The sequence below is a fragment of the Stigmatopora argus genome, chromosome 1, assembly GCF_051989625.1.
Source record: "Stigmatopora argus isolate UIUO_Sarg chromosome 1, RoL_Sarg_1.0, whole genome shotgun sequence".
NCBI classification, from domain to species: Eukaryota; Metazoa; Chordata; class Actinopteri; order Syngnathiformes; family Syngnathidae; genus Stigmatopora; species Stigmatopora argus.
Genome location: NC_135387.1, coordinates 9,106,507 through 9,118,598, shown reverse-complemented (window position 1 = coordinate 9,118,598; position 12,092 = coordinate 9,106,507). Strand labels below are relative to the sequence as shown.

Sequence of the window (12,092 nt, the reverse complement as noted above, 5' to 3'; positions counted from 1 at the left end):
CATTCTTCCGGCCGGGTTGGCTCTGTTTGCCCCGCCTCCAACCTGACTTTTAGTATCGATGGGCTGTTTGCTGTTGTATTCCCTTCAAAATATTCAGAAAATCATGTCCTCACAATAGGATAACGCACGACCACTTGCCAACAAGAAGTAGTCTTGAATTAGCGATCGCTCCACCAACAGGAGCTAACAGGCTAAGGGGGGGAAACACTGAAAAAATGCAACGCAGTGCTCGCAGAGACATTACAAAGATGTAGTTGCGACCAGAGATGTTACAAAGAAGGAGCTGCGACCAGAGATATTACACAAGGCGTTGCGGAGCCAGTGCCCCTGATGTTCTTATGAGCAGCCAACGAGAAGTAATATATACCTCGTATTAGCGATCGCTCCGGCATTCGCGCTGAGTGACGGAAAAAAATACTGAAAAAAATGCAACGCTCCGCCCAGTGCTCGTAGATATCTGTTATACACGAAAGAGATGCGGCAAAAAAGACAGTGCGCTACAATGATAAACAGCCTCTCATGTCTAGGCCACCTGGCTTTCTCGCATCTCGAAATTTTTCTCGTATCTAGAGATAATTATTTGCTCGAAATTTTACTCGTATCTCGAAATGCTCGTATGTTGAGGTACCACTGTATCTCTCTCTCTCTCTCTCTCTCTCTCTCTCTCTCTATATATATATATATATATATATATATATATATATATATATATATATATATATATATATATATATATATATATATATATATATATATATATACAGACGCTCCCCTACTTACGAACATTCAACTTACGAACAACGGTACATACGAACATGTCTGCAAATTGCGTTTAAGTCTAAAAATGTTCGCAAGTCCAATTTTGTATTTCGCGTCTTTTTCGGAGTAGTACTTCTTTCCGCCGCTAATACCGACGCCTGGCGCTGTGAGAGCTCAGCTCACCCAGCATCTACCTTCTTCGTTGCAATGCGGAAGTGCGTGAATGTATCTCCAGTGTGCAAAGAACCTTTTTCATTTGTATCATTAAATATCTCATGCATCCAATATTGAATATGGTTGGTAAAAAGCTAAAGGCTTCTATTGAGGGAGTTGCAAGGAAGAGGCAAGCCATTTCATTTGAAACGAGTGGCAATAATAACGAAGCTTGATGCGCGTCAGAAAGTGGTGAGCGTTGCACATTCAGTACCATTTATAAACAGAAAGATCGAGCAGCAGGACCCAAATATTGAACGTTGCACAAAGTTTGCAAATCAATTGAATGATGCCATACAGTGCTACTGCATCATTTATGATGAAAAAAAGAAGAAAACTGTGCAATCGTCATTAGGTCGCTTCTTTTGGCCAGTTTCTAATACATAAATCTATCTCTCTCTCTACAGTACTGTACATATTCTCTCCATTTTATTAAATGTTTTTTTTTTCAGTACAAACCAATGCGTGTTACTTATACAAGCCTTAAACATACAAATGCACTTATATAAACCTTCAATATACTTATATAGGCCTTAAACATAAATTATAATACAAAATATAGCACTAAATCAACTTACAAACAAATTCAACTTATGAACAATCGCTCGGAACCAATTGCGTTCGTAAGTTGAGGAGTGTCTGTATATATATATATATATATATATATATATATATATATATATATATATATATATATATATATGATTGGGTGGCTGGAAGTGAATGTTTAGCGGCCTGACAATTCTGGATTTGATCCCAGGTGGGTCCTCATTGTGTGGAGTTTGCATGTTCTTCTGGGGCTTGCGTGGACTATGCAAAAATATACTCGCTATGGCCTGTGCAATATATTTCTATCCCACATTCTTGCAATTCCCTCCAGGTTTGTCTCACAGTAGTCGTTGTTAAAAAAGAAAACACTGTAAAAGGATGCCCGCTGAACCTAGCAGCAATAACAAAACAAAAAGATTTAGTATACCTTAGAAAGTGCACAATGATTCTTTATGGTAAGCCCAAACAAAAATCACCATGCCGCAAGTTTGCTTTTTCAGGAAAAAACCCTATATTTCTTCTCTACTTGTGTGGGCCTCCTCATTTAGCCTATATGGTGTGTATTTGTTAACTTTTTTTATTGAGTGAAATAACTTGACAAAAGATCCTCTGTTTAAATGTTCTTATTTTAGAAATTAGTTTTGAAAGTTACTTTCAAATATTTTTACAGCATATTTTTCCAAAAAAAGTAAGAAAATTAACATAAATACAATTACAGTGGCGGCCCAGTGGAGAGAGTGGTTAGCGCGTCGGCCTCACGTGGGTTTCCTCCGGGTACTCCGGTTTCCTCCCACATTCCAAAAACATGCATGGTAGGCTGATTGGACACTAAAATGCCCCCTAGGTATGAGTGTGAGTGGTTATCCGTCTCCTTGTGCCCTGCGATCGACTGCCCACCGATTCAGGGTGTCCCCCGCCTCTGGCCCGGAGTCAGCTGGGATAGGCTCCAGCACCCCCCTCGACCCTAATGAGGATGGAGCGGTTCAGAAAATGAGATGAGATGAGACAACTACAGTGGTGCTCAAATAGTGGTCAAATGTGACTAACCAGATTACTCCATGTGTTTGGTCTAATTTTTATTGTTACATGTCAAACGGTGCAGGCAGGCGCGGGCTCAATTCCCGCTGGTGGCGGTATGACTGAATGCGGATGGTTGTTTGTCTCTCTGTGTGCCCTACGGCTAACTGGCGACCAGTCTCGGGTGTAGTCTGCCTTTCGCCCGAAGATACCTGGGTTAGACTCCAGCAACCCCTGCAACCTTTTGTAGGATGCGCGGTATGGAAGATAAATAAATGATTGAATGTCAACCAAGTTACCAGTTGGTGCAGTAGATTCTCAGGAATGGAGAAGTACAGGGAAGGTCCTAAGGACCTTCATTGTGTCTTTATAGATCAAGAGAAAGCCTAAGACAGGGTACTTCAAGAGGAACTGTGTAACTGCATTACAACAGGGGTCTGCTCTGAGCCCCTTTTTGTTTGCCACGATGATGGATAGTCTGACAGATGAGGTCAGACTTGGAAAATGATGTTTTTAGATGATATTGTGATCTGCAGTGAGACCAGGGAGCATGTAGAAAAGTGCTTAGAGAAGTGACTGTCTGTTAAAAAAAAGAGGAGCAGGAGTAAAACAGAACATATATGTAAACGAGAAGATCCCATGGGGACCAGTGGAGTTACAAGGGGTATATGTAAAGAAGGTAGAGGACTTCAAGTACTTAGGGTCAACAGTGCAGGGTGTCAGAGAATGTGAAAAGGAAGTCAAGAACCGTATGCAGGCAGGCTGGAACAGCTGGGGCAAAGTATCATTTGTGTTCTGTGAAAGACGAATGTCAGTAATGATGAAGTGAAAGGTCTACACCTAGGCGGTCCTGGATAATTTTGCACCCTGGGGAGACAACGAGTACATAGCAACCCAATGAAATCTTTTTTATTTTTTTACATTGATCACTGAAATTTTCATAAAAACACTTGTAACACTGAGATATCAACAACCTTTCTACTGTAACCAGGGTTGCCAGATTGAAAAGGCATTTTCCAGCCAAATAATACCATAAAACCAACCCAGTTCAATAAAAATGAGTCAAAATTACAACCTTGTGTTTAAGACTCATACAGCTCTATGCATATGCTCATATAAGCATAAAAAACACGGCAACAGTGGGAGAAACATTATGGTGTTGTTATGACGCCAACCCGGTGTAATAAGTGTTTAGCACATCGGCCTCACAGTTCTGGGGTCGAGGGTTCAATCCCAGGTGGGTCCTCACTGTGTGGAGTTTGCATGCGCTCCCTGGGCTTGCGTGAGTTTTTTCTGTATACTCCGCTTTCCTACCGTATCCCAAAGTGAGTGTGAACGGTTGTCCGTCTCCTTGTGCCCTACAATTTGTGCTTGCTATATATATTCATTCATTTTCTGAACCGCTTGTCAGGCCCCGGACCAGATTGGTGGCTGGTGACCGCTTATGGTCACAAGGGTCCCAGGGGGTGCTGCAGCCTATCCCAGCAGACATCGGGCATGAATTGGTGGCCAGATAATATGCAAATTCCACAAAGGAGGACCGACCTGTGCCAGCCCGCTAACCACTCAGCCGCCAGGCCGCCCGTGTAACTTGTAGTAGAGTTGAATTTTACATGTAAATGCACTAAACGGTTAACCAACACTACCCTTAAAACCCATTTAAAAATTACGATAGTATACCAACTTTGTATGAAATATGTGAGAAAGACATAAAAATAGAGGGAAAAAAGAGAATAAAAATAATTATTGAGCCATTAAAAGGAATAAGAACGGCAAAAAAAAATTCCATTGGGGTCGGTCGAGCAGCGAGTTGTAGCGAAGATAAGTTGGTCGTGGGGGAGTTAAGGGGGATGAGGCAAATGTTTGGCAGCTGAAAAAACATACACACACACGCACATAAACACACTATTTAAAATTCTGTCACGTTTGGTGAAATATTGCTCCAACGACGATTGCCTTTGACAACTTTTCATAATTTACCCTAAAAGGTGCAAGACATGTCATGAAACTGGGCGAAATCACGACTCATGAAAACTTTTATAACAGTACACCTGTTCTTTTGACTCGCACCGGGGAATAACTTCTTGGGGCCCGTGATGAAAAACAAAGAATAAAGTTCCATTAAGTACACTTGGAAAAACTCACAAAACAGCGTGTTAGAATTCCGTGACGAACGAAGGTCGAAGGCTCACGAAAAGCATCATGGAGATGCAACTCCCTCATACCCAACGGGGGGCCAGCGAGGTGTAAGTAGAAAACCAAAGGGAGATAAAGTCTATTATCATGCCAATTTCAAACTAAAACAGGTTTGAGGGATGTTTGAATTTGGAGAGTTTTGAGGCAGTTCAGTGCCTGAATATTTTGTATGGAGAGACGTCCGTAAGTAGAGGTACCTCTGTAGATCTTTTAGAAAAGGTTAAGGTTACTGTTTTTTTCCCTTCCATACCGCCCAGCCTAGAAAGGGTTGCGGAAGTTGCTGGAGCCCAACCCAACTCTCTTCAGGCAAAAGGCAGACTACAACCTAGACTGGTCACCAGCCAGTCATAGGGCACACAGAGAGACAGACGACCACTCACACTGCCACCGAGTGGGAATCAAACCCAGACTGCCCAGACCAAAGTCAGGCATAAGAATCACTGCACCATCAGGTGGCTGGTTACTGTTCATTAATTTTCAATAATACACATTTCTGCTCTTCTCCTTGTCAAATTGGATTGCTATCTAGCACTGTCAATGATATTGGAAGATTGTTCAAGATGAATTGACATCTCTCGCTGTTTATTTGTATAGCACAATTCAACATATCAGTGAAAGAGTATTGCAATAAAAAGAAACCCAGCTGGTTGCTTGTCCGCTTTTCAAATTCCTCATCGCAGAAACTTGTAATGCATATTTTCACACGAATGAAGCATGTTGGTTAGTGAATAAGCATTGTAGCCGAGGTTACGCAAAATGCACAGTACCCCAGACTCGAAGTTAGAAACAGAGTTAAATTTACTGGAGCGTGACCTCAAAAGGAGAAAGGGGCTGTTTCGTGGTTATACAATGCCCTCTGTTAGGAAAGCAAAGTATCACATCTCCTTGAACTCAATGATGCGTCCTACTAAATGAATTTTGGCAAGTGCAACTATGAAATAGGTGCCAGATGGCCTTCATTTCACTCAACTTTATGATTAAAACATGTCGATAAGCACATTTCACACTTTCTGTTATTTTAATGCTTTCCGTCATAGTTATTGACAGTGCACATGACCCAGGCCATTTGATTGAACGTTTGCAACAACAACAACAACAGCCACCAAAGCAAATTACAATCTGAAAGAACTAAACTTAATTCATCTTGAGGCAGGCTGACATCTGAGAAGGATTGGAACATAGAAGACATGCCAAAAAAAGCCAGTGTGTTCTGATGAAGAACAATCATTTTCATATTTTCTATTCAGGTTTTTTTTAATGTATTCTTAAGCACAAATATTTTTGTTCTGGGTTGCATATTCTCTCTTTTCAGGACTAAGAAGTTACATCACAATAAACAGGATATTAAGGCCTCTGCAATTAATTGAAACCATTAAAAAGGCAGATAACTGCCACCAGTAAGAATTCAACCAAATAAAATAAAATATTTGGCTTGTTTGCAGCAGCCACATGACATTAATTTCATCCATCACGTGTTTTAAGATGTGGTTTTCAAAGTCTGGACCAACTACACGATTAAGCAAATAACACCCCACGACAATCCATTTAGACAGAGATGGGAGAAGTTCTCACCTACCTTAGCCTTGCTCTGAATCAGGGTTGGCGCAAGGATGGTCATCTGGTATGTGTTTGACAATGGAAAACAAATCCTCTATCACACACATTGAAGCAAAGCAATTCTTCTCATATATTCAGCTTCACTCCAAAGAAAGGACTCTTTAGCTGACTCAGTGTTGTACTTCATGTGTAGTTAAACTTTAAATTCACTGGCTGACGTGCTCTCTTCGCAGAGTCTAAATCCAGACTACCAGCATAAGAATACAGACAGCCCTCATACAGACCTCCCACCTCTCATCTAACAGACAAGATCCATTTGAGCTCTTGCACGTTTTATGATCATTTTTGGTCATGCATGATTTTAACTCTTTATAGCACACTGATTTACTATATACTATCAAATAGAAAAAATAAAAAAAAACACCTTTTGAGTGCTATTGGGGGCCACAACCGGAGTGCATTTCTGTTTTTATTTTTTAACCCTTTTTTTGTTCGACTTTGATAAATTGTGTTTTTATTACATATGAAACAAGATCTTATTATATTTCTTAGCGTAGTAATAGTGAGACCTCGCATCCATATAGTATATGAACATCACATTTTGGCAGTGGCGGTCCGTGAATTTCCTAGCGACGCCTTCAGCTGAAGGAATCAATCCAACCCTCAAAAACTATTTTATGGCTATAAAACCTCTACTGCAGCTACAGCTGCCACACATAAAAAATCATCAATAATAACCTCATACAATTGAAATATTATTTAGGAATATAGCCATATTTTACGCACCAAAATTCCTTTTTACCTGTACACAATATCCATCCTTCTTTCTTTCCTCCTTCTTTTCTATCGCCATCGAAGTTAATGCTGAAAGTCGAGCCTGTCCTGTCGTCGTATTTTTGGCATACGTTTTTATTCGATTTAGTGCTGAAAATGTTCGTTCCCGGTTGTGACAGGCTTGCTTGCTTTGGAGTTGTCCGACCTTTCTTAATGATGTCCAGCTTTTTTTTTTTGAAAAGTCCGTCTTGAAAATAGATTTGACAGTAAATCTGCAAACAAATCCATTTCTTCTCCTCCTTCAGCCATTGCGGGTTGACAAAACCGCTATTAAATCAACATAACAATATATTTGCTTGTGCAGCTCGCTCCAGATACAGTTTGGCAAAAATTGCACTAAAATGGGGTAAAATCCACTTCCTAGCAGCATTTATTGATTAAATACAAACACTGGAGCTTTTCAGATTTCAGAACCGGGCCCGGAGGACGACTTTCCCCGGGAATTTCATAACATTTAAATATTATTTAGGAATATAGCCATATTTTACTCACCAAAAATCTTTTTTAACTGTACACAATATCCATCCTCCTTTCTTTCTTCCTGCTTTTCTATCGCCATCGAAGCTAATGCTGAAAGTCAAGCCTGTCCTGTCGTATATCTGGCATACGTTTTTTTCTCGATTTTGTGCTGAAAATGTTCGTTCCCCCTTGCTTCGTTTGGAGTTGTCCGACCCTTCTTAATGATGTCCAGCTTTTTTTTCTTGAAAAGTCTGTCTTGAAAATGGCTTTGACAGTAAATCTGCAAACAAATACATTTCTTTTCCATTGCTTGCTAGCTCTGGCTAGTCCACTCTATCACTAGCCAATCATAGTTGGTGAAAGCAATGACGTATCCCTACGCCTGCGAGAAGGCAATGACGTATCCCTCTGCCTGTGAGAAGGCCTTGGTGTCACCAAATTGAATTCTGATTGATTAAAGCAACAGTCTTATCGACGCTTGTTTAATGCAGCAGAGCCTGCAGAACTGATTGTGAAGGCCTTGAGGCAGATTTCTGACCCTGGCAACAAATAATGGCTGAAATGTGATTGGTTAAATGCTTCAATATGAAAACACACATCTGGAAGCAGTGCAAGTAAGGGGGAAAAGCAATGAAAGGAAGCTAACAGACAATTTGGAATTATTTAATAAGTATTCATGGACAAAATATAATTAACATCAGTCTGTGATTCAGATATTTCTTAGGCCAGCAGAGAAGGCCTTGAATGCCCTGACGGCACACCACTGCATTTTGGGTCACCTCGGTCACACTTGTATAACAAATGTTATTTTTTTTAATTTGATGTGTATTTAGATACCAAGTCTTTAGAAGTTCAGTTTTTTTTTTTTTTTTTAAATACCAAAAAATGGTCACCAGCTCTATATAGGTTTGAACTTCTCTAGATTCAGAAGATGGTCAAACTTGCATCTCTGCTCTGAACTGGTTCTGAATACAAGAAAGCTGCTTTTTACTTCTTTTACAATATAGAAGTACTGGTCACATTCAACAATAATTCACAATTTGCCATATCATTATTTGACTTCATAGACAACAATGATTTGCAACTATCTTTTTGTTTTTGCCCCGTGTGTCTTGTGACTCTCTCATGTGTTTCTTTAGTGTTGATTTTCATTTGCCTTTGCAATTTTTATTTAGATCTCAAATTTGTTTTGGTATTGTTGATTGTCCCAATGGTGGAAAAAATCAGTGTGTACTTAGAAACAGTTATTCAGTGTATAATCTGGACATCATGCATGGGGGACTCTTTATGACAGTTTGTTGAGGTGGGATCTTTCTGTCACGGTTTTGACCATAAGTGAGGGTGTAATGGCGGTGTAATAATTTGTAAACTGAGGGATTTACGTTTCTCTCAGTTCTATCACCACAATAGACTAAAGCAGTGCCTGCATAAACACAAATGCTGCACTGGGCCACCTGTTGGTATATATCGCTCCAGTTTTACAATATATATATTATATATCCACTTGGGGCGTTGTTCTCTGTTTGCGCTCCAAGGTTTCAGATTTTTTTAGTTTTACTTGCATTTTATATCCAGGATAAAAATAAAAAAATAAAAAAATAATAATGCTAGCGGTGCTGAACTAGTTTGGGCACAGAACCACTTTGATCTCAATTGGTTGAGTTTTCAAGGGTGTTTGAAGCAACTTTTTCTCTTTATTTTTCATTTTGGGCCCCAAGAAAGTTGAATTTGTTGAATTCATAATTTTATTTGTGTGTTTACGTGTGTTTGTTCGTATGTTTTGTCAGTCTGTAAACGTGTTCCTCTTCCTCCTCACTTGCCCGTGAGCAACAATAGCAAATGTTTTTCATCTGTTTTTATTCATTTTAATGGCTCAATAAAAAGGGTTGCAGGGGCTGCTGGAGCCTAACCCAACTGTCTTCGGGCGAAAGGCAGGCTACACCCTAGACTGGTCGCCAGTCAGTCGTAGGGCACACAGAGAGACCACTCACACTGCCACCGACTAGGAATCGAACCCAGACTACCTGCACCAAAGTCAGACGGAAGAACCACTGCACCATCAGAAGGCTTTTCCATTATTTTGCGTTTCTCAAATATTTTATATTAAAACATACACACGCTAATCATTTTTAAAGGGCTTATAGTTGGTACAGTAGTATACTGATGACTGGAAAAATCGAAGATATGAATCCACTTCTGGAACAAATTAATTTTATAAAGAAATCAAATCAAATCAAAAGCCTTTATTGTCATCATATACTGCTGAGTATAACGAAATTGGTGGTGCTACTCCACAAAGTGCGTTTTCCCAGTAAAAGAAAATATAAATAAGTAATATAAAAATATAAAAAGTCACATCCCGGCAAGGTAAATTCTAAAATATTGCACAATCTAGGATATTGCACATTGTTATTGCACAGAAGGGATTGTGTGTCATGCTAACGCAAGTTCAGAGTCCTGATGGCTGTGGGGAAAAAAACTGTCCCTAAGTCTATTTGTCAGTGCTTTGTGAGACCTGTAGCATCTGCCAGAAGGCAGCCGCTGGAACAGGTTGTGACCAGGGTGGTATGGGTCCCTAACAATGTTCTGCTGAGGTAGCAAGGGCTGGCAATGTCACCCAGTGAGGGCAGAGAGCAGCCGATGATCTTCTGGGCGGTGTTGATCACTCTCTGCATGGCTTTTCTGTCTGCTGCTGTGCTTCCAGCGTACCACACTGTAATGCAGTATGCCAGGATGCTCTCCACAGTGGCTCTATAGAAGTTTACCAGAAGCTTAGTATCCAAGTTGTTCCTCCTGAGTACCCTCAGGAAATGGAGTCGTTTCTGGGCCTTCTTCACCACTGCCATTGAGGTACCACTGTGTAAATCTATCACGGGGGGCATCCTTCTCTGTGCGAGCTCCATGGCCCCTGATTTGGAACTTTAACTTGCGGTACCTAACCAGGACCCCAAAAAACCTAGCGCTAGTGAAGGTACACTAGTTTGGTCACAGAACCACTTGGATTTGAACAGATTCCACGAAACAAACATGGGATAGGTGCTGAGCTGATCCACTTTCCCAATCGGTGCCTAAACACTGTGTCCATTTTATTAATCGGACTTTCGTGCTGGTTAAACCACACTTAAACGCATATCATGACAGATTCTCATTCTTTCTTTCTTTCTGTTTTTTTAAGAGGTCCAGATTTGAATCAAATGCTAGGCCCAGGCATCCTGATGTTTTTCAAATAGTTTTGTGATCACGTGGTTGGGCACACTGAAATGAAAGTGAGAAAGGATAACGTAACGGATGGGATGCTCAGTGGGTGTCTGTAAACACTGCAGATGTCTGGCGGTGTTGAATGCTGCTGCTCAATCATTTTGGAACTTTTGCTCCCTGTTTTACATTATATTGCGCTAGACAGCTGAGCTTATTGAAATATTGGCTGTTCATGCACACGTTTGCATGGTTGGCTGAGCTATTTCATTTGGACAGTTTTTCCTTTTCTTTTTTCTTTTTTTCTTTTTAGCACATTGGACCTGCTTATTGTTCACGTTTTTAGACAGAAAGGAAATACTTCAGTCAGGTTGCGACTCCTTTGGCTTTGCATCTGATAGCCTCCGCAGGTGGAGTGTTTGGCAAACATAGTGTTTCAATTTGAAAAACAGAGCATGATAAGACCGGATGCCTTTTATTTGTTGCCTCTAAGCCTCTTTACAACTAAAAAAAAAGACCCCGGTCAACTAATCATTACATTTTACAGTGTTTGTCATGCATGAACTGCGATGCGAAGAAGGAAACCCCTGTTGCGAACAATTACTGTATTTTCTCGCATATACGCCGTATATGTAACTCAAAAAATGATGACTGAATCATGGGTACGCCTTTTGTGCGCACAAATTAGACATTCACAAAACTGCGGCCGATACAGTCATTTATTTTAAAATAGAGAAACGATAAACAAATAAAACGCTAAACAAAATTAATTTTGAGGTCTATAAATGAAATTCAAGAAAAAAAAAACGTATCTTGCATAAATTGTGAAAAAACTCAATTCCGACCTTTCTGTGTGGAGTATGGACATGCATGGTAGGCTTATTGGACACTCTAAATTGCCCCTAGGTACGAGTGGGAGCCTGAATGGTTGTCCGTCTTCTTGTGCCCTGCGATTGGCTGGCCACCAATTCAGGGTGTCCCCCGCCTCTGGCCCGAAGTCAGCTGGGATAGGCTCCAGCACCCCCCGCGACGACACCCCCCCACCCCACATGTGTGGGGGTTTAGCTCAATGGTGATGACTTTTGCATTTTGCCAACGCTTACGGACTTCTGTGTGTTGAGCACATTATAGAGTTGTTGCATCCAAAGTTGAAAAGTTCCCCAGCTGCAGCTTTGAAATATGTGCTGCGGAAATATTTGTACATTGAGTTATGGCCATATTAATGAGTAGAGTAAAGTAATTTGAGAAAAGCCCTCTCAGCGGGGTACCATATTGATATTTGAAACTGTGCCACGAGTGAGTATTCTGTAGTA

General features: G+C 40.5%; 1 protein-coding gene across 1 annotated transcript in view; it reads right to left on the bottom strand.

Annotated features, from left to right (window-relative positions):
• Nucleotides 1-6,517, bottom strand: part of csf1b (colony stimulating factor 1b (macrophage)) — a 32,570-nt gene extending 26,053 nt beyond the window's left edge. Inside the window, exon 1 of the mRNA XM_077611082.1 lies at nt 6,311-6,517. Within this exon, the coding sequence (XP_077467208.1) occupies nt 6,311-6,352 (42 nt within the window). The 5' untranslated portion in view covers nt 6,353-6,517. The remainder of the gene's footprint in view (nt 1-6,310) is intronic.
• Between the last annotated feature and the right edge of the window lie 5,575 nt (nt 6,518-12,092).